This window comes from Chinchilla lanigera, unplaced genomic scaffold (genome assembly GCF_000276665.1).
Source record: "Chinchilla lanigera isolate Chin_1 unplaced genomic scaffold, ChiLan1.0 scaffold00022, whole genome shotgun sequence".
In the NCBI taxonomy this organism is placed as follows: domain Eukaryota; kingdom Metazoa; phylum Chordata; class Mammalia; order Rodentia; family Chinchillidae; genus Chinchilla; species Chinchilla lanigera.
In genome coordinates this window covers 3,268,236-3,291,310 of record NW_004955423.1, presented here as the reverse complement: position 1 = coordinate 3,291,310, position 23,075 = coordinate 3,268,236, and the positions used below count along the sequence as shown (strand labels likewise).

Here is a 23,075-nt window from a genome sequence, read left to right as displayed (position 1 = left end):
AACTCTGTATTGTCTGTACTGTGCTTGTGATATGTTGTAAAATGTTGTATGTCTGTTAATGTTTCCCTCCTTTTATCTTTAAAATAAAATAAAAAAAATTTAAAAAAAAAAAACAACAGAAACACTAAATCTGCTAGAAGATAGAAAAGCTAGAATTCTTGCTTACACAGGGGTAAGCAAAGACTTTACGAACAAAACATGATAGCACAGGAAATATGAGAAACAATCAACTGGGATCTCATCATATTAAAAAGCTTTTTCCACAGTTAAAAAAAGAATTCATCAAGAGAGTGATGAGACAACACACAGAATGGGAAAAAATTTTGCTGTCTGTTCCTCAGTCAAAGGACTATCTAGAATGTATAAAAAACTCAAATAAATCAGACGTCCCCAAAGACCCAATCCAAAAATGGGCATCTGAAATGAATACACTTCTCAGATGAAGAAGCACAAATGGCAAATACATGAAAAACTGTTCACCATAACTAGTCATTTGAGAGATGCAAATTAAAACAATGCTGCAACTCTATCTCACTCCGAAAGAATGGTTATTATCAAGAAATCAACCAATAACAAATGCTGGTGGGGCTGCTGGTAGGAGTGTAGATTGGTGAAACCACTGTGGAAATCAGTATGGAGATCCCTCAAAAAATTAAAACTAAAGGCTCCATTTGACCTAGCTTTTCCCCGTCTTGGTATCTTCCCAAAAGAATAAAAGCATCATACCACAGTAATATGTTTATAGTGGCACACCTATGTTTACAGTAGCATGGTTTGTAATAACTAAATCCTGGAAACAGCCCAAATGACCATCATCTGATGCATAGATAAAGAAGATGTGGTTTTTGTATACAATTAAGTACTGCTCTACCATAAAGAAGGATAAACTTGAGACATTTCCAGGTAAATGGATGCACCTTGAGACCATACTCTCAAGTGAAATAAACCAGATAAATCAGACACACATTTAAATACCACATTATTTCTCTGGCATGAGAAACTAAGAGTGTAAATAAAGACCAAAATGTAGCAGATACTGTGAAATTGGAAGACAAATAGGAAGGGGATGTAGGGAAGGGAGAGGGGGGAAAAGAAGGGGGAGAAGAGGAAAAAGATAATAAAAAATGGAAACAAAGCTTTTCTAAATGAGGAGAGGAGGGTCTGAAGGAAAGAGAAAGGGGAAAAAAGAAGAATCAAAATATAACATGTACAGGTACAAATTCCATATGATGAATGTTACCATTATGCATATCTAAAAATGTACCAATAAAATTAATTTTAAAAATTTTACAAAAAAAATCTTACTGGCTCTTGCCAGGGGTGAAACCTATTACACAGAATGTGAACAGTGCAATTCAATGTTGGAAATCATTTGTAATGGACAACATGCTGTAAAAGGCTTTGAAATACACTAATGATGAAATATACAAGTAAAACATTCTATATGTATCAATATATTTATCATGACATCTCAGTATCTATCATGACATCTCACTATCTAAACTAAAAGGCTTCATAGCAGGACTTTATCATTCTAATCTAAAGGATTTATGAAGAAGTGACAAATATGGCATTCAGATTTTTAGAACAATAATGACACTCAAGATATTTGGTTTCTTTCAAAATTGTGTAACTTTTTGATGCCAAAAATTTACACCAAGAAAATAAATAAGAAAGAAAATCCAACAATTTTGCTGGCATTTGCTGATTTTTTGAAAGCTTTGTTCTGAACTGTGGGGCAATTTATATTCCACCTAAATATATGACAACTGACAGACAACTTGCATTATTTTGTGGTTGTTGAAGATTTTGGCAATATATGTCAAATAAACTTTCCAAATATTGCCTGGTAGATGCAAAGACATTTTACACCTTGAATTTAGAAATTTATCCTGCAACTCAGCTACCAGGTCTCTATTCACACAGTAATAAATTGTGTGACATTGTGAACAGACTTGTAACACCTATTCCAAAAAGTAACCCAACTGTCATATTTGACCAAAAAAAAAGAAGAAAACCAAAACCACCAGTTGAACTATTCACAAGAACGAAGTGGAGATTCTGGAAAAAGTATTCCAAGTTTACAATACAGAAATGTATAGTACAATCTTTGGATTTCAAAACTACATAACACTGGCTTCCTATATGGTGAAGAAAAACAAAGTAGCATTGATAGTCAATAATATACTAGGATGGGAGTCAGGGGTATGGTTCAGCGGCATCTGCCTGACAAGCACAAGGTCCTGAGTTTGGATTTCTCCTTAAAAAAAAAAAAAAAAAAAAAACAGTAATGCACCATGATGATAAGATTGATGGTGAAATTGTATGTGGTGGTACACGCCTATAATCCCAGCACTCAGGAGACTGAGTCAGGAGGATCCTGTGGGTTTAAGGCTAACTCGGACTATGTAGGGGAGTCCTTGTCTCAAAAAAGCAAACAAACAAACAAAAGGATTGGGGCCAAGGATACAGCTCAGGGGCACAGCGCCTATCTGCTAAGTGCAAGGTCCTGAGTTCAATTCCCAATACCAGAAAAAAAGGATTGATAGTGAATCCTCAACACAAATGATGCCAGAAATGGTCACATTTTACAATAAAATGAAAGCCAGCCGGAGTAGATATTGTTGAGTTATGCAGCAACTATGATGTCACTTAAAACACGAAGCATTGGTCAACAGTTGTGCTTTACCGGAGCCTAAATATGTCAGGCATAAATAGTCACAGTTTACAAAGAAAATAACAAGCACAAAATATGGAGACATTTTCTTAGAGAATTGGGAATGGAAATGAAAAAATGACCAATTACAACAGAGGAAGAACAATATGTTTCTGCTCAAAGAACTCTATGAAAGAATTCTGGAGCAGACTGGAGAACAGACAGGTGAAATATCACAAAAACCTCCTAAGAACACAGGAAGACCAGCAAGATGTCAAGTGCATCCTACCAAAGACAGAAAAAAAAAAAAACAAAAAACCGCATGCTACCAGTGTAAGCAATACCTGTGTATGGAATGTGCTGTTCTCACATGTGAAAACTGCTGTATGTGTTATAACTGAAGTAAAGATTATTTTTGTGGTAAAGCTGTATTATAGGCCAGATAAAAATTTATTTATGTTGTTATTTTTAGATTTAGTAAGCAAACAAGCAGTTGATGTAGAAAATGTTGATGTTTATTCTAAACACTCCTTATATATTTAATATTTTATATTATTGCAATTTCACTTTCCTGGTAAGTGTACACTGATAACATGAAGTTCCTGATACAAGAGAAGACCAGAGAGGTGCCAAGTCTGGCTGGCCAAAAAAGAAAGGAAAGCTAAACACATCTGCTGTCAGTGTGAGCAAGACTTGTGTATGGAACATGCTGTTGTCATGTGTGAAGACTGACTTAGGTGTGATAACTAAAGCAAGGTTTATTTCTGTGGTAGAGTTTTGCTTTTATTTTCTTTGTTGTTCACACTGGAATTTATTTCTGCTATTTTTTTTAGATCTTGTAAGCAGATAAACAGTTGATGTTGAAAATGGTGATGTTTATCCTACACACTCATTACATATTAAAAATGTAAATTTTATTTTTCTGTTAAGTACACACTGTTTAATATAATAAAACTCGTAAAATTAAAATTAATAATTCAAAAGTAGTACTCCTAAAAAATAAATATGGGTGTTACACATCCTGATAATGCCCCTTTTCTAAAAATTTACTGTTATCTCCCCTAGGGTTGAAGACACCAATACAATAAGAAAAAAATCCAGATTCAATGCAATCCCTCATAGAAACCCAATGACATTTTTGCAGAAATAAAAAAACCCATCCTAAAATGAAATAGATCCCAAATTTTAAAAAAATCCTACCAAAGGGAAAAAATCCTGCATATACAAAACCTGAAAATCCATCAAAGACCTAAAAGTAAACAAAATAAAATTAACAGGGGATACATCAAAATAAAGTGGGGAAAACATCCTAACAGTGGAGTTGGCAATAATTTCTTGGATATGATACCAAAAGCACAGCAACAAATGTGAAAACAGAGAAATTATATTATATTAAACTTTAAAACTTTTGTGCTTCACAGGAATCAAGAGAATGAAAAGTCAACCTATGCAACAGGAAAAAATATTTTCAAATCATGTAGCTGATAAAAGGCTAACATCCAAAGTATATTAAAAACTTACAAATGAAAAACAAAAAACTTCAAACAACCTAATTTTTAAAAAACTGGGCAGAAGATCTGAATGGATACTTCTCCAAAGATGATATACAAACGACCAATATATGAGTATATTAAAAAATGCTCAACATTACTAATCATCAGAGAAATGCAAACCAAGACCACAATTCTATCATGTCACACCTATCAGGAACAGAAGGAAACTATCTCAACATAATAAAAATGTAAGATAAAAATGTCCATTCTCACAATTTCTATTCAATATATTACTGGAAGTTCTAGCTACAATAATCAGGTAAAAAATAAAATGCACCCAAACTGGAAAGAGAGAAGCAAAATTATCTATTTGCCGACATTATGACCCTATGTAAATATCCTGAAGGTTCCACAAAAAGTTACAGGTAATAAATGAATCCCCAAAAGTAGCAGGATATAAAGCCAACGAACAAAAATTAGCGGCATTTCTATAAACTAAAAATGACCAATCAAAAAGAAAATTTCATTTAACACAATACCAAAAAGAATACTTATGGGTTATATTAACCAAGGCACTAAAAAAATGACTTGTACAGTGAAAATTAGAAAGTATTACTGAAAGAAACTAAAGAAGACATAAATAAATGGAAATATATTCAAGGATTAGAGCACAAAAATAAACCTATACGTTTACTGTCAAATGGTCTCTGAAAACGCTGGAAAGATGGGGGAAAGGATAGTCTCTTCCACCAACAGTGCTAAAGAGAGCTAAATATCCACGTGCAAAAGACGTAGGTTGGACCCAAACCCAATACTTTACACAAAAATTGACTCAATGTGGATAAAGATCAAAATATAAGATCTAAAACTACATAACTCTTTGAATACAGACCAAATGCTTCTTGACACTGGTTTCTGCAGTGATTTCTTATATATGATATTAAAGGCATAGACAATAAAAGAAAAAACAAACTGGACTTAGTGAAAACTAAATTTTGTGGAACAAAAGACAACCTAAGCAAAGTAAAAAGACAACACAGAATGGGAGAAAATACTTGCAAATCATGTATTTCATAAGGGATTTATATTCAGAATACACAGAGAATTTGTACAACTCAAAAACAGAAACACAAGTGACCTAACTTAAAAATGTTTAAAAGTCTTGGCCAACAAGTATACAAAAAGAGATACATCACTAACTATCAGGGAAATGGAAATCAAAATCACCACAAAAGCTGGTATAGTAGTGCATGTCTGTTTCTCAGTACTTGAGATGCTGAGGCAGGATGATAATATGAGTCCAGGAGTTTGAGACAAGCCTGAACAACATAGAGAGACCAATGTTAAACAAATAAAAGCAAATACACAATACAGTATCATCTTACACCCAGCAGGGTGGCTACTATTTTTTTAAAAATATCAAGTATGGATTGGTGAGGATGTAGAAAAATAGGAGCATCTGTGTACTGCTGGTTGGAATGTCAAATCATACAGCCACTATAGAAATCAGTGTGATGGTTTCTCTGAAAAATAAAAATACAGTTATCATATTAATCTAGCAATTCCACTTCTGAGTGTATACCCAAAGAACAGAAAACAGGGTCTCAAAGAGATGGTCATCCACATTTACAGGAACATTAGTCATAACTAGATTATGAGCATTATCCAAACTAGATTAGTAAACAATGTGTCCAACAGTGTATAAAAGATAAATAAAATGTGAGATATATGTAAATGGAATATTATGTAGCATTAAAAAGGAAGAAAATTTGGCAAAATGCTACAAAATGAACTTCAAGGATATTGTGCTAAGTAAAATAACCCAATTTCCCCAAAATGAATACTGTATGATTCTGCTTACAAGATATGATGAAAAAAAAAAAAAATACAGTGTGCTTACATAAAACGTATTGTTGTGAAAGACCCATTGCTATGAATCCCTCTCAAAATACTCTCCCTCACTTAAACATACTTATCCCATTTTTCTTGCCACTTTCTGAAGTAGTTCTGGAACTACTCTTTTATGTCTTCAATTGTGCTGAGATGTGGCTGCCTCAGTGCCCTGAACTGATACAAAATGTTTACATTTCGTAGTCATTTTGACTTTGGGGAAGTGACAGATGTGGTGAAAAAGGTAGATGAGGACATACTGTAGTATCTTCATGAGGCTGCTTTTCCACAAGATTGCACTGGGAGCAGCATTCACTGTATTTTTTTTTAATCATACCTTGATTCCAGAACTGCTTCAGAAAGTGGCAGTGTTGGGCATGGTGGCTCATGCCTGCAATCCCAGCACTTGGGAAGATCGAGGCAGGATGACTGTGGTGAGTTCGAGGCCAGTGTGGGCTACATGGTGAGTTTGAGGCCACCCTGGACTACATACTGACTTCAAGCCCAGCCTGTACTACATAAGAAGACCTTCTCTAAAAAAGAAACAAAGACAGTGGCAATAATGATGGGATAACTGTGTGTGAAGCAAAAGGGAAATATTTTGAAGGAATTGATGTAATGCATCTTTTACTGTAATATTTAAACATTCACCATAATTTTGATCATTCATTGTATATAAGACACTGTACTTAAAATTGGGGTGGGGGATTATAAGTAGATATGGATGGGGACCAATATTGTATCTATCTATTTTCCCAAGTATGAGGGAAAGGATCCAATAGTTAAGAATATAAAAGAGATCAGTGTATGTATAATTATACGTTTTATTTGTGGTTTTTGTTACTTTAGAGCTAAATTATGTATTGTTCTGATATAATAATCTTTAAGAGCACAATTGGACACCAAATTACCCTGATTCCAATTCTAGTCCTTTCACTGCTAAACTATGAGCTAATATTTATAAAATATTAACAGTGCTGCCTGGTATATAGTAAGCACTATATAAATGTTTTTCTGGTTTTTCTCCGGTACTGGGAACCGAACTCACGACCTTGTGCTTGCCAGGCAGGCACTTTTGCCGCTGAGCTAAATCCCCAGCCCAGCACTATATAAATGTTAAATGAAATAAGCTGGGTTTATCTGGTTTTGCTTTTTTAATCAGGCAAAAACACCTGAGAGCTTGTAAAGTGTAAAAAGAAAAACATTACACAAACCTCTGTGAAAAAAAAAAATCTAAGGTTATTACAATTTTAGTTTCTAATCATTCAGTCAAAAAACATGTGCCTATAAACAGAGAGTATTACAGGAGGTATCAATATTTAGTGTCTTATCTTGCCATATTTTTAAGCCATTCAGTTAATACATGGTTCAGTTTACAAGCACTATACAGATACTGAGAGAAAATAACTTCCTGGTGAATTAAAGTAACTCTCTAAAAAGTTGAATCAAACAGTTTCAAACAAATGAAGTGAGGATACAGAAGTCATCCACACATGGATGCCACTCGCCGGGCGTGGTGGCGCAAGCCTGTAATCCCAGCACTAGGGAGGCTGAGGCAGGAGGATCATTTGTGAGTTCGAGACCATCCTGGGCTACAAAGTGAGCTCAAGGCCAGCCTGAACTGTATATCGAGACCCTGTCTCAAAAAGACAAAAAAAAAAAAAAAAAAACACATGGATGCCACAGATTACACAAAAAAATTCATAGTAATGAGAGAAAGCAGGGGGAATAAAACATGTTATATTGACAAAATAAAAAACCAAAGACAGAAACTGATAATCTTTAAGACAGAAAGTAAACAAAATGACCATTAATTATGTTGTGTCAAGCTGACTGAATTAAGAAATACCTAGCAGATTAGTAAAGGATACTTCTGAGTGTTTCTGAGTAGACCACCGAGGCATGACCTTGGCTACTATAATCTGATCCCTGGCCCCTTCCCCTACTTCTGCTTCCCAGCCACCATGAACTAACAAGCATCTTGCTCTGCCATGTCCTTCCACCATGATTAAACTCTACTTCTTTAAATTGTGGATGTCATGTACTTTGTCTTAGCAAGAGAAAACCTCACTAATACACAATGTAAATATTTAGAGATATTTTGATCCTGAAGACAACAGAGTGGTGAACGACATTAGCAAGAAAAATGGTTTTGAAACCAGTTTGGACATGACGATATCAGAATACATGAAAAAATGTCCAAGTTGGTTTTATTGAAAGATGTGTTTCATAAATATCAATGAAAATGTTCTGAGTACAGCAATGCATTTGTTAGAAAGGAAGCATACTGAAGGAAGGCAGTATAAATATAAACTGTCACAGGATTATTTAAGGGGGAAAAATAAAAGTACAACCCTTTAAATTGAGAATAAAATCCTTTTTAACAACCTTAAAACTTAAATCTGCTACTACTGTTAAAGATGAAATTTGATTAGACATTAAAGTATTGTGTCAATACTGATTATCCAACAAACATTTATTGAGGACCACTGTGCAAAAACTGCTCTATAGAGTGCATATACAATGGGTAACAAGGTAGATAAAATCTTGCCCTCACGTAAACCTTTACCCTGCTGACTTAGTGAAACATGATTATTCTAAAGACTTTAGGATCATTTCAACCTAATTTTGTTATTCAGGATACAGAATGTTTGTATTATCAAAATTGATATCCAACTACTATATATTAGATATTATTAACATAAACCCAAGATATAATACATTTAATACACCTTTTTTTTGAGACAGGTTTTCACTATGTAGTTTAGGGTGGACTTAATCTGACTAGGTAGCCCAGGCTGGTTCTGAACTTGTGGCGATCCTCCTGCCTCAGCCTCCCAAGTGCCAGGATTACAAGTGCACACCACCATACCTGGTCATTTAATACTTTTTTAAGCTTTTATAATATTTTTTGTAAGACTCTTGCTAACAATAGTGTAATTTTTCACTAATGGCATTAACTCTTGTTAATTCGAGAGTAAGATCAGTTTAATGATTAATTATAATGGAATCAGGGAGAAGGAGTGCAAGGAGAAAGTTGAATAATTCACAGTTCCAGCCTGGGCAGTGATGCTGTTTTCACAGAGAGGCACTGTGGTTTGGAGAGCATAGAGCTAAATTTTACAATGAGCTAGAAGTAGCTCAGGACATATAATTCAAAATGTCAGGTGGCAGTTAAACACGAGAGTCTCAAACTGCAAAGTGATCATCAGCATTAAATCTTCTATCTCACACATTCATTTCTTATTAAATATTCACCATCTTGATTAGGTTTTTTTGATAAAACACAAATGTGGGGTGGGGATAGAGCTCAGCACTAGAGCATGTGTTTACTGTGAGCATGCACATATTTCTGGTTTCAATATCAAACATAAAGCAAAACTAAGGGCCGGGGATATAGCTCAGTGGCATAAGCGTCTGCCTGGCAAGCGCAAGGTCTTGAGTTCAATTCCCAGTACCCAAACAAAACAAAACACCTAAATAAACAACCAAATAACCAAAAAAAAAAAAAAAAAACCCAGATATAATCACACCATTTCCTCACATTTAAACACCTTCAACAGTTTCTCTTCAATCTGTTAACATCTTTAAGTGGTTTGCACGTTTCAATAAAATGGATCCAGGCTTCTTCTCTAGTCTTAACTTCACCCTAGCCACTCCCCCATCCATATCTCACAGTGAACTCTATACTATTTTCTTTTTTTGGTACTGGGAATCAAACTCAGGACCTTGTCCTTGCCAGGCAGGTGCTTGTGCCACTGAGCTATATCCCAAGCCCCATACTGAGCTCTATACCCAAAACGTTTTTGTTTCACCAAATTTTCCCTTTTGCTTCTCAATTTTTGCAGTGTGTTGTTTCTCCTTCCACAAATTTTTACTGAGATAAATTATCAACACTTCCTCCAAATTTCAGTTTGTCATTTCTGGGAAGCTTATAGTTCCAAATTTCCAATAAATATTTACTGCATGTCTACTATGAATAAAGTGTTACCCTACACAATTGAATATATATTAATATATAAAACACAGTGCCTTTCCCTTCTAAGAACATAGACAATCACACAACACTAACCACACTTGATTGTAACTACAAAGACTATAACTAATACTGTTTCAAGTATGAGCTAAAACCAGTTTAATTACACTATTAACCAATTCATACAACATTAAACGAATCTTTACTAAGTACCAATCATCTGACAGGGAGGAGGCCCATAGTTTTCAGCTAAACTAGACCTGAAAATGTTTAAAATACCAGTTCTAACAGTCATCTCAAATGAACTATAGATAGAAGATTTAGTTTCTAATTCTAGTTTTGCAATTACTTTCCTAATTTCAAGCCCAGTCACTTTTTATGAACCTCACAGTCTTAAGTGTAATGAAGAAATAATTAAATTAATATCAGTATAGAGACTTTCAAAGTATTACTTCTTGATACTTTCAAAATCATTTATTTAAATAATTTGAAAAAGAATAAGAAATAGTCAAACAATGAATTCCTAACCTGTAGTAAAATATAAACTTCAGTGTATTTAAGAGAATGCCACTTAACTTGTCAATACGAATATCCAGTTAGATTAAACTGTTTTATGAAATGATTTCTAAAGCCTAAATCAAACGCTTTAGTTTATGCCTTCTCTGCCCATTATTTCCTATGGCATCCTCTAATTAAAATTCTATTTTTTTCTTCAGGGCCCAACTCAGATGAAGAGTCGAATTCTGAAACTGAGTTATATCCATCAGCCTCCGAAGAGAAAAATTAGTTTAAAATCTCGTAAATTCACATGAAGCAGTCTCAAAGTGAAACTACTAAATCAAAAAACTGGATATACTTCACATCTATGACAAAAGAAAAGCAAGGTTCTATATTTAGTAGTAATTTGTCTAAAAACCCTTGTAGGGAGATGAATGAACAGCATAAGATGTGCTCAATATCCAACCCTGTATTCAATCTCTAAAGCAGAAGCTTAAGAGAGGAAAAGCAACAAATTGGTCCCACTGGGGAAGAACCTTTCCTTGCTTTCAACTTGCTAGAGGGCAAACAGGCTTCAGGTATCTAAGTCCCAGGTCACTACTATAGCCAACCCAACTAGCCAAATTTCAAATACAGATGAAAAACACTAGTCAAAATGTCCTAAACTTTTTAAAATCTTTCATTTCTTAAAAATTATACTGCATGTATATCATATTACATATCTCTAATGATAAAAATTTTTTTCAAAAATACTTTACAGCAAATAGCAAGCATCCTCAGCTATAGAAATTAGAAACGTTATTAGAGTTCTAAACCACAGTTCTTCAATTTCTTCCTCCATTATTTTTTCCTCTCAGGGAAATGAGGAAAAGTTTTCTTTACTTCTTAACATGTTACTTATCTTCCTAATCTTCTACATTAGTCTAACACAGTTTTATAAATCTTCAATTTAAAGAAATAACTAGTAAAAGCCAGAAAAATAATGCTCAATAAGGAAACACTTCAATTTCCACAACGCAGATTACTGCCTTTGCTTGAAAATAGTTATCAAAATCAACAATGACACTACATCTTAAGTACTTAACCAAAAATATCACTAGTCAATATTTCAGCCTGATTGAAAGAAGATTTTGAGGACATTTTCTCCTTTCAAAATGCTTATAACACTGCCTCTGGACTGTCCTCACTGGCTCCTTCCCATAACCAAAAAGGAGCTCAAATGTTAAATACTGCTATCATAGTCCAGACAGCATTCTGGATGCCTATTTTCTGAGAGAGAATTTGTTCCCTGACCTATGTTTAACAAACATCTACTGCATACAGTACCTAGGCACTATACTACTAGGATAATGAGACATGGAAGTGTCTCCAAAGAACTCATACTTTAATAAAAGACAACCTACTCCAACTACAGTGTAGTCAGGCCTGACTCAAAGCTCTTAAGATATTGCTTGAAATAGATTACTTCAGAAGAAAAGCTGACAACCAGGAGAAAGGCACTGGCAACTTCGGAGACAGGGGGCTGCAGAGACTTACAATATATACTTAAAATATCAGACTTAGTTTATTTATGTAATTCTAGGCATGGGGCACAGCTGCAATGAAATGATTATCTGCTGTGTTAGAGGAAAGGGACAAATAGAAGAAAGCAAGCAGTATACAGAGGTCGGCAAGTAAGGCTAGAAATCTGGCAACTCCAATAAACAAAATTACAGACAGAACATAAATAATTTATGGTATGTTCACAATGGAGTATTACTCACCAATTAAAAAAACCATAGATATATTCACAATGAGTTGGATGAAATTCAAGAAACACGATGTTAACTTAGAGAATGTAAGTATGTATAACTCTACATATATAAATGCCAAGAATATTAAGACTACATCTATGTTGCTAAATTTATAAAAGATGTTTACCTCAAGACAAGCTATTGGACTAAAAAGGGGAAAAACACAAGAAACTTGCTGCATAATGAAATGTTCTGTATATTCATCTAGATGTAGTTTAACAACTTTAAATTTTACAAGTTTCCATATGTAAGTTATACTCTGATGAAGAAAAAGAACATATATAACTGTAGTAAAATGTCAACCATTACTGATAACCAGTGTCATCCTACAAGCATTAAGGTAAACCAGTGTCATCCTACAAGCAATTATCAAGCTTATAAATAATCACACGAGAGAGTCCACTGCAGATTCAACTAGCAAACAAATTCCCTATAAGACCTTGAAGCCCAAAACTCCATTTCAAGAAGATCTACAAGCAAATGCTCTTTATAATAAATGCTACAAAAGTAACATATTCTTTGTAAAGGCAAAAGAAAATGTTTTTCTACATAACAGCACTTACAAATAAGTATCACACTAATTAATAAAGGAGTGAGAAAACTTAACAGAATGCACAGCACAATCAGTATTCTTTAAAGTATCACTAGTGTCATTATTACACACTAGCAATAAAATGAAGTTTTGCTTCAAAGCATGCCTACATCACTGAGACATTATCTAAATACACATAACTCAATTAGAGCATTTATCATCTTGCACATTTTTTTAAACGAACATTGATGCTAGCAGATTTTCTGACAACTAAGACATCTGCTTAGATTGGAGAAAGGCTAAGTTAACTAAAATTTTGTAAAAGTACTCTTTTTACACTATACCCGGAATTCATAATTTCACTTACCAAAAATAAACACATTTATCAATAGCTTATAGTATCAAAATGTATTATTTTACATATCAGGCAAAAAATACTAATCATAATTCAGTTTTTTTTAAAAAATTTTGGTAGTACTCGGGACTAAACCCAGGGCCCTCCCTAAGTTGCTCTCCCTAGGCTCAAACTAATGATTCTTCTGCCACAGCCTCCCAGTGTGCTGGGCTGACAAGTGTGTACCACCATGCCACAGTACAATTCAATTTGTTCAAAGTTAACAGTCTTAGAAAACATACTAGAATGTTACACTTAAAAAGCCATTCAGGGGGCTGGTGATTTAGCTCAGCGGCACAACACCTGCCTGGCAAGCACAAGGTCATGAGTTCGATTCCCGGTACTAGAGGAGGGGGAGCCCTTCAGTAGACATACCCACAAGAAAAACGTTAAGATAATAATTTACAATTCTGAACACAGTATTAACAAAAAGAACCACCAATTTGGAAACTTTCATTAATAGATAACAAAGTAACATTTATGAAAGCAAAGACTACTCATATATTGTATTACCTAAGAAAAGCAATGAAATAATCCAATAAATCTTATACTGAACTGGCGAAGGTTCAGTAATTGTCATTAAATCAAACATCATCTTCATTTTTTAACATGTTAGGACAGTCACTGGAAACTATGCTTTAAACAACCTCAACATAAAAGAAGAAAAACTAAGAATTTAGTCTCATAATTTGATGGGGTTTTTTTCCCAGTCTTATCAAATCAACTAAACCAAAGTCAGTAGCTTATCAAAAAGTCAACTCTACATATTTCAGTATTTTATTTAAACATTCTCTTATTCTGGACTTGAAGGCATATTTTTTAAAACCAACTTTCCATTTTATTCCTACCCTGGTATGTAACATTTAACCAAGTAATTTTGTACTTACCTAGATTTTGTCTTACTAACATCTTGCTGCAGGAACAATCTCATCCGAAATTAAATCAAACCTGAAAGGATACATGTAAAAACCACTGTTTAATTTTTTGCTTCTAGTACAAATAACTACATTTTTCTTTTAAATAAAAAACTGCAAATAATTTTCTTAATAAAACACCTGAAAAAGTGTTCAACTAAAATATGATAACTTTAGCTTAGGAAAAAATCACTGCTAGGTATTTTTTTTGAGGAACAAATTTTATTGTCTTTTAAAAAATTTTTATAACACTTTAATTTTCACAGCATAGCAATGGCAATAATTAAAGTTAGTAGTCATTTTTCAGTATCGATGGGAAATTCTTTTCAAAAACCCCTCAAGATTACCAAAATCTGCAGATACTCAACTACCTTACATAAAATGGCATGATCTTTGCACATAACTTACACATATTCCTTTCATGCTTTAAATTATCTCTAGATTACTTATACTAAGTACATGTAAATGCTATATAAATAGATGCTACACTGCATTGCTTAGGGATTATAAGAAAAAATAGTCTGTACATACTTAGCATAGACACAATTATTTTTTCTAAATAGTTTAAGTCCAAGCTTGGCTGAATTCATGTATGCAAAACCCACCAATAAAGAAGGCTGACTACATTTATTATTAAAACATACCCCTAGGTTGTTGTTACCAATTATTATGTACAACCAAAATACATCCAAAAAGCTTCAGCTTTTAAAAGGGGTACAATACAGCATACAATGTACTAATATTAATCATAATAATATCTAAGACTGATGAAGGACTAATGCTAAGCATCAGTCTAGAAAGTAGCATGTGCTGATATTCCCCTGCTCCCTCTACTTAATCTTCAATATTCCCCTGCTCCCTCTACTTAATCATCAATCTTGTAAAAACTGACTTCTACTATTGAAAACGTACCTGTCAAAAATCTACCTAATCATATTTCACATTTCATAAATTATGAAAATTCAGTATTGTCTTACCCCAAACAATACATGTCACCTTCCCCTCCCTGAAACCAGTCTGGTGTTACTCTGAATTCTCTATTCTCAAAAATGGCACCACCACCACACTTCAATTCTCAAGGCAGATTACTATAGCTGATCCACTTCCAAATTAATTGTTATCTCAACTGTGTCTTCAATTCTCAAGGTAGGTTACTATAACTGTTCCACTTCTAAATTAACTTATCTCAAATATGTCCTCATAATTGAGTAATAATTTATAATGGTTGTCCTATATATATACTTATATGCTTTAAGTTCTGCAATACTACTCATCAGTGATCTCAGCTTTATCTATCTCCAATCACTACTTTCTTATCCATGTTTCTACCAAAGTAAACCTCTTCAGTTCTCAGAATACCACCTCCCAAGATTCTCAGCTTTCATGCCTTTCCACAAGGTAAACTATAATTACCTACCGATAACTACTTTCTACCTCTCTTTACCTTTGCTAACACCTTTTTACTAGTCCTTCAGTAATTAGCTCAGTCACTCTACTCTGGCAGATCCTCCTTTAACTCCTTCAGCTGTGTAAAACTGTTTCTGAATTACTATAGCAATGGTAAAGCTATCAACCTTTTCTGTTTATTTGCATATTTTCTCAACTACAGTAGAAACACATTGAGGACAATAATTCACTAATTTCATTTCAGCAATCTTACCGGAAGACACAGTAAAAGCTTAGCAATGTGGGCTAAGTAAGAGATTCAAATTCTGTATTGTATGCCAAATATGTATGGGATATAGAAGATTGGCAAGTACAGTCAGGCTAACCCATTTAATTCTACACAGAATTTAACTTCTACACAGACTGCAAGACAAAATTATTTATCATTCCCAGAAAAATTAACATTATGAAATAACTATCTCAAAGTAAAAATACAACCGACAAAAATCATCCCAGTTCCATCTTTTATTGAGTGAATAGTTTACTTCACTATTAGTACCAACATTTTGGTACTAAATGTTTCTATCCTTACCAAAAACAAAGTTTGTGACTCAGAAATCATTTAAGTACTAGACTTGAGCAGAAGAGTTGCAGCAGAAACAAATATAGTTTTAGTACTAACAGTGTCGATAATCTACAAAAATGGTTCTCAAACCTAGTGTGCATCAGATTCACCTGAAGGATTTATAAGACACATTATTAGGAACTGTCCCCAGCTTTAGTAGGAATACAGTGAAGCTTATGAATTTGCACTTAATTATTAAGTTCCTAAGATGATGGTGTTCCTATGTTGAGGATCACACACTGAAAACCACAAACCTAGAATTTTCTGCAATTCCAGAGTTCAGAATATTCTCTCTGCCACCAAGTGCCATCAAAGTTGCCTAGAATTGGACACTGGGACCTCTTACTAACTACACACTATAAATGAAAGTGGAAGCATTAGAAGTCCACGCCAAATTGCTGAGTTTGATAGGTTAAAAACTGGCCCCATAAAATATATTCATTCCCTGATCTCTGGTAGCTGTGTATGTTACTTTATATGAGGAAGGAAAACTACGGTCTTTGCAAATCTGATTAAGAAATTGGGTGGTGGGGAGGATGAGATAGATTATCCTAGATTATCTATGTAGGCCCCAGGTTCAATCATATCTATCTTTGTTAGAAGAAGGCAGGGAGAAATTGGACTCCACCCAGAGGAAGAGACAATGAGAAGAAAAGTCCATCATTATAGGATAAAAATTAAAATTTTGAAAACGCTGGCCTTGAAGATTGGAGGAATGTGATCACAGTCAGGAATACCAGCCTCAGGAAAAAAGACAAAAAACCGACACTCTTCTAGAGCCTCCAAGGGAGAACAGCTGTAACAACACTTTGATTTTTTTTTCCCCTGTAATTAATAATGATGTCAGAATTCTGGCCTCCAGAACTGAGAGTGAATAAATCTCTATTGTTTGTTTAAGCCACCCAGGTTGTGGTAATCTGTTAAAGCAGCCATAAGAAACTCATATGCTAATGAAGGCAAACTTCCAAGGAAATGAATTAGAAGCACCTCTACATAAAAGGTATTACAAACCAAACTCCATCTTTCCCTCCAAAGCTCTAATCCTATATCTAACTGTATTTGAAGAAAGAAGGTTTCAGAGGTAAATTAAATGAGATCATAAAGATACTGCCTTAATCTACTATGAGTGGTCCATGTAAGAAAGGAGACAAGGCATGCACACACAGTGGAAAGGCTATCTATAGGACAAGAGGCATCAGGAGAAGTAAAACCTACCAATATTGTGATCCTGAACTTCCAGTCTTCACAACTGTTGTTAAATCCACTCACTCTTTGTTATTTTGTTATGGCAGCCCAAGCAGGTTAAAATACAAAAATGGATATATATGGTTGCAACAATGTAACTATACTTTATTATATGCTTAAAAATGGGTAACAGTAAAATTTGTCAGGTGCATTCATTACAATAAACATAAAATTATATACAAATACCACATATGTATATAAAACCAACTTCAGTAAAAGATTTTTATTTTGCTCCAATCATACCTCACCATTCTGCACAACAAAATATGAAAGCTTATTCTTCCTGAAATTTTGTATCCTTTCATCAATACTGCTCCTTTCTCTATCTACTCTTCTTTTTTTGGTTTTTCTCCGGTACCGGGAACCAAACTCACGACCTTGCACTTGCCAGGCAGGCGCTTTGCCGTTGAGCTAAATCCCCAGCCCCTCTCTATCTACTCTTCCATCTCCACATAGCCTTAGGTAAATGCCACTCTACTGTCACCATTTTTAGATTCCCCATTTAAATGAGATCATGTGGTATTTGTCATTTTGGACTGGCTTTACTTAGCATGAGGTCCTCCAGCATAAAGTTATCCACATGCCACTCGTGACTCAATTTCTTTCTTCTGAGACTGAACAGTATTCCATTCTGCCTATATGTTTTCTTTACTGACTCATACAAAGATGGACTGTTGGACTGCTCCCCTATCTTAGCTATTGGGATTAATATTAATATTGCAATAAATACAGGAATGCAGAAACCTCTTCAGCACAATGATTTCAACTCCTCAGACATAAACCCAGAAGTGGAATTTCTGGACCACATGGTAATTCTATTTTGTTGTGCTCTGAGGAACCTCCACGCTCGTTTCCGTAATGGCTATATTAACATACATCCCATCAACAGTACAAAAGGGTTCCCCTTTCCCCATGTCCTTACCAACACTTGTTATCTTTCATCTTTTTTATTTTTCCCTGGTACTGGGGATTGAATAAAGGGCCTTCACTCTGAGCTACATCACCATCCTTTTATTTTATTTTTCACTTTGAGACAGGACCTCCCTAAGTCACTAACTTGCCCAAGCTGGGCTGGAATTGGGATCTTCTCTCCTCAGCCTTCCAGAGTACTAAAATTACAGGCATGCACCACATTACCCAGTTTTTTTCATCTTTTGGTAACAGCACTTAAAGAAGATCTTATAAAGAAGATTAACACTGAAGTGTTTTTAAATTCACACCTAAAAAGTGTAATTGGAATACTGTGTAAGCACTGAGAAACATGTACAAAACAGAGACTAAGGAAAAATTACAACAAAATATAATGTAGTATCCTGGGACAGAAAAAACACCGGTTGCATTTCTATATACTAACAGTAACAAATCCAAACAGAAAATTAAGAAACAGTTCCACTTACACTAGTAAACATTAATTTAACCAAATATGCAATATACTGTATACTAAAAACTACAACACAGTGCTAAGAGAAATCACAGAAGACACTAATAAATGGAACCATATCCTGGGTTTGTATATTGGAAGACATTGTTAAAATGCCAGTACTACCCACACTAATCAAAAGATTCAAGTATAATACTTATTAAAATCCCAATGGTGTTTTTTGAGGAAACAAGAAAATACACCCTTAAGCTCATATGGAATTTCATCTGACCCCAAAGCGTCAACAAATCTTAAAAAAAAATAATAAATTCAGAGATCTCACATTTCCGGATTTCAAAACATACTAAAAAGCAGTAGTAATCAAGACAGCCTTGGTAATGGTTTAACATCATATAAAGACCAATGGAAGAAAACAGCCCAGAAATAAGTTTAAGCATTTATGGTTATATAATTTTTGACAAAGGTTCCAAGATTACACAATGGCATTGCCTGGAAATAAGTAATACGAAAGAATTACTAAGACACATGAAGAAAATTCTGAAAGTAAAAGACATGGTCATCCTCATTGTGGTGATGATTTTCTGGGTATATGCAGTTATCAAACCTGTTCAAAATTGCCAACTTTAAACACATGACTTATTATGTCAATTATACTTTAATAAATTTAAAATTCACAATATGCAAATAATAAATTTAGTGAAAAATTCAAATCTTAAATTTAAAAAGTTATAATGACAATAAATTAACACAAAAAGAACACTATCACTTATAAACAAAAAACCACAGGCAGTCTTTTTTTTGGGGTACTGGTAATCAAACTCAGCACCTTGCACTTGCCAGGCAGGCACTGTGCTGCTGAGCTGTAGCCTCAGCCCCAACTATAGGTAGTCTTAGAAATTTTGTCACAGCCACAGAAATCTGGGTAATTTATATACTATATGCTTACCACTATTTACGATTCCAAAGGACCAAACTCTAGTGAGCCAGAAGTACATGAGTTCTTGCATATACTACAGTCCCACTGAATACATGTAGGCAGCCAACCAACAAAAACCACAATCCCCAAAATCTAACTAAAATAATCCCACACCAGACACCTCAAGTGTCTGGCACAAACAAGAATTATCTCTGGAGAAAGAATCATCTTGTACATCTTAAGCCTGGAAAAAGCAGTTAGAATTTTAAATGTAAAAAGCATGGCACTTAGAGAAACAGTGGAGTTAATAAAAATTCAGAATATAAACTTTGTTCCAACCACTGGGTAACAACATATGTACAAGGTATCAAGGGAAAAATAAACAGAGATAAGAAAGAATGCTGCATCTGAAAAATAGAGTGATACTGTAAGTCTGCTCTCAACATAAAAGATTCCCCAAAATATGTAGTTTGGGTAGTAAGAAACGAAGCCCTATGAGGTTAATGTCAGATGACAGAGCCCAAGCCCACCAGAACAGATGCAAATTAATGGAATCCACAGAAGCAAGAAAACCGTAGGGCAGGCTTCAAAATATGACAATCAACTCCACCAAAATCTACAAGTAACTACCAACTTAGTCACAGGGACACCTCCAAGACTCCAAGACAAAAAAGCAACAACTGAAAGCCTAGCATAGAGGTTAGTAGCTGCAAACATTACACACACCAAGTTTGCAACTCTAAGCTCAGACAAGTTAACTAAAACAAAGGTCAACAATTCTAAAAAATATTTAACAGAATCCAGTCACTAAAATATACCTATAATGCCCAGTTCTGAAGCAAAAATAAAGTGATATATAAAGAAACAGGCAAGTTTAACCCACATTCAGGTAAAGAGGCAAGCAAATAGGTAGTTTCTGGGTACTACTCAATGTTGGACACAGTATATAATGAATCAAAGCAGTTACAGTATATTACAAAAAGTAAAATATATTTACACAACAGACAGAAACTACAAAAAAGAAAAATCTGAAAAACACAGTAACTGAAACTTTAAAAAAACATCAGATCTGTTCAACAGAAATTAGAAGACTGATGAGCTTTAAGACGGAAATAAAACTACAATCCTAAGAACAGACAGTGACTAAAGAAAAACAAGTAACTTTGGAGATCAGGCAGATTGGACAGTATCAGGCAGTCCAATTCAGACATAAATCAAGTCTCAGAAGTGTGAAAAGAGTTAACTACACATACACACAAACTGCTGAAGAAATAATGTACAAATCATCTCAAATTTGACTGAAAACTAGGGGCTGGGGATTTAGCTCAGCGGCAAAGCGCCTGCCTGGCAAGCGCAAGGTCATGAGTTCTGTTCCTGGTACCGGAGGGAAAAAAAAAAAATTTTTTTTGACTGAAAACTTACAGATCCAACAATTTCACACTCAAGATAAACACAAAGAAGTACTTTTACACATATATTATCAATACAAAGTATTGATGAAATACAAAAGGTACTTTGCTGATGAATTTGTAAATTCAAATGCTTTGGGAAAAAGTGTTGAGTATCTTCTAAAATTGAATATATACCCTATAACCACGCTATTAAATATGTAAGTATTTACTAAAAATAAATGTATACATGTTTACAGTAGAAAAACAGGTATAAGGAAAATCATGGCAGCACTTTTCTTAAAAACCTAAAATTGCAAACAACCTATATTTCCACTAATAATCAAATGAATAAATTATGAGATATTCATACTATAATCAACTATAACTAGATCCAACAATGGAAAGGAAATCACAAACATAATGCTGGAAAAGCAGCTAGGATCCATTTACACAAATGTCATTTTTAAAAAGTGGAAAAAGTACAGCTCAACTATGCATATTCTAGGTGATAAAAACACAAACCGTGACCCCCCATAAAAGGTAGGATGGTAGCTGCCTAACAAAAGAGCAAGAGGTACAACTGGGAGGCAGCAAAGTTGGGAGCATGGTAAAGGTAAACTACACAGGTAAATATCAAAGATAGTACATTTTTTGTGACTTTTTCTCCTACCTGATTTTAAAAGCATATGAATGCTTCTGTGCGAGAGCAGGAGTATACAGAAGGGGAAAGGATGGAGCCATACAGAGCAAGATTTTTGTGTATTAATCTGAACCAGATTGAAGTACAATTTTTAATTATAATTTCCAGAGTAATCACTAAGAAAATAAAAAATATATATAGGCTAAAACAAGGGATTTAAATAATACATTAGACAGAAACACAAAGGGAGACACCAGAGGAATACGGGAACATCAATAACAACAAAAAAATCTTAAAATATACAGAAAACCAATACCAAAATGGCAGATGCACATCCTCTCTTACCAGTAATTACATTCAGTGCAAACTAATTGAAAGCACTACTTAAAAACAGACTGGTAGAATGGGTGAAATAAAATCCCATTATATGCTGCCTAAAGAGACAAATTTTAGATTCAAAAATACAAATAGACCCAGGTATGGTATCCATGCCTCTAAATTCCAGCCCTCTAGGAGGCTGAAGCAGCAGAATCTTTTGTTCAAACCCAGTGTGGGCCACTTAGCAACTTAATGTGACCCCGCCTCAAAACAAAAAAGGGCTGGGGGGGCTGTAGCTTACCGCAAAGAACTTGAGTTCAATGCCCCTTCCCAAAATAAACTTAAAGTAAAACATACTAGTATTCCTGTCTCTGAGAGACAGTATCTGACATCCACAACTTAAAGAAATTTAATTTGGCTCAAAGTTTCAGAGGATTGAATCTAAGGTAAGCTGGCTCCAAGGAAGAAAACATCACAGCAGAAAGGAATGGCTAAGCAAAGCTGCTTAGTTGACAACAACTAGGAAGCGCAGTAGGGGAACAGGACCAGACAGAAGGAGCTAGGGACCATGTAATGTAATATACAATGAATATTTCAATTTTTATAAAACTTTCTTACAGTAAAAGACATATTGCCATTAATTCCCTCCCAACATAATCCTCACTTCAAACACATTTATCCCATCACTCTTGCAACTTTCTGAGGTAGTTCTGGAACTCTTCTTTTGTGACTTCTTTATGAGGAATGATCAAAAATATTGCTGACTGCTATCCAATAGAAAGGCTCACTTGTAAAACTTTACAGGGAGTCCTTATCCACACTTACCAAATCTGCCACCATGAGACTTCTGACTCTTCCCCACAGTCAAAATGACTATGAAAGTTAAACATTTTGAAGTGATTCAGGACATCATGGAAACCAGGACAGCACAACTAAAGACACTCATGAAACAGGGCTCTCAGAATTGCTTCAGCAAATTGCAAGAGTGGTGGGGTGTGTTGGAAGCGGGGCTAATGGCAATGTGTCT

The 23,075-nt window shown here is 34.5% G+C and overlaps 1 protein-coding gene across 15 annotated transcripts in view; it reads right to left on the bottom strand.

The window, feature by feature from the left end:
* Positions 1–23,075, bottom strand: part of Znf644 (zinc finger protein 644) — a 94,298-nt gene that overhangs the window by 54,713 nt on the left and 16,510 nt on the right. For 14 of the 15 annotated variants that reach the window (XR_260944.2, XR_260945.2, XM_005385072.2 and 11 more), the window contains one exon: positions 14,120–14,180. The exons of the other annotated variant lie outside the window; for it this stretch is intronic. Coding sequence is in view for 12 of the 14 variants with exons in the window: in XM_005385072.2 (XP_005385129.1) it covers positions 14,120–14,163 (44 nt within the window). In the remaining 2 variants the exon portion in view is untranslated. The remainder of the gene's footprint in view (positions 1–14,119; positions 14,181–23,075) is intronic. 15 annotated transcript variants of the gene reach the window in all.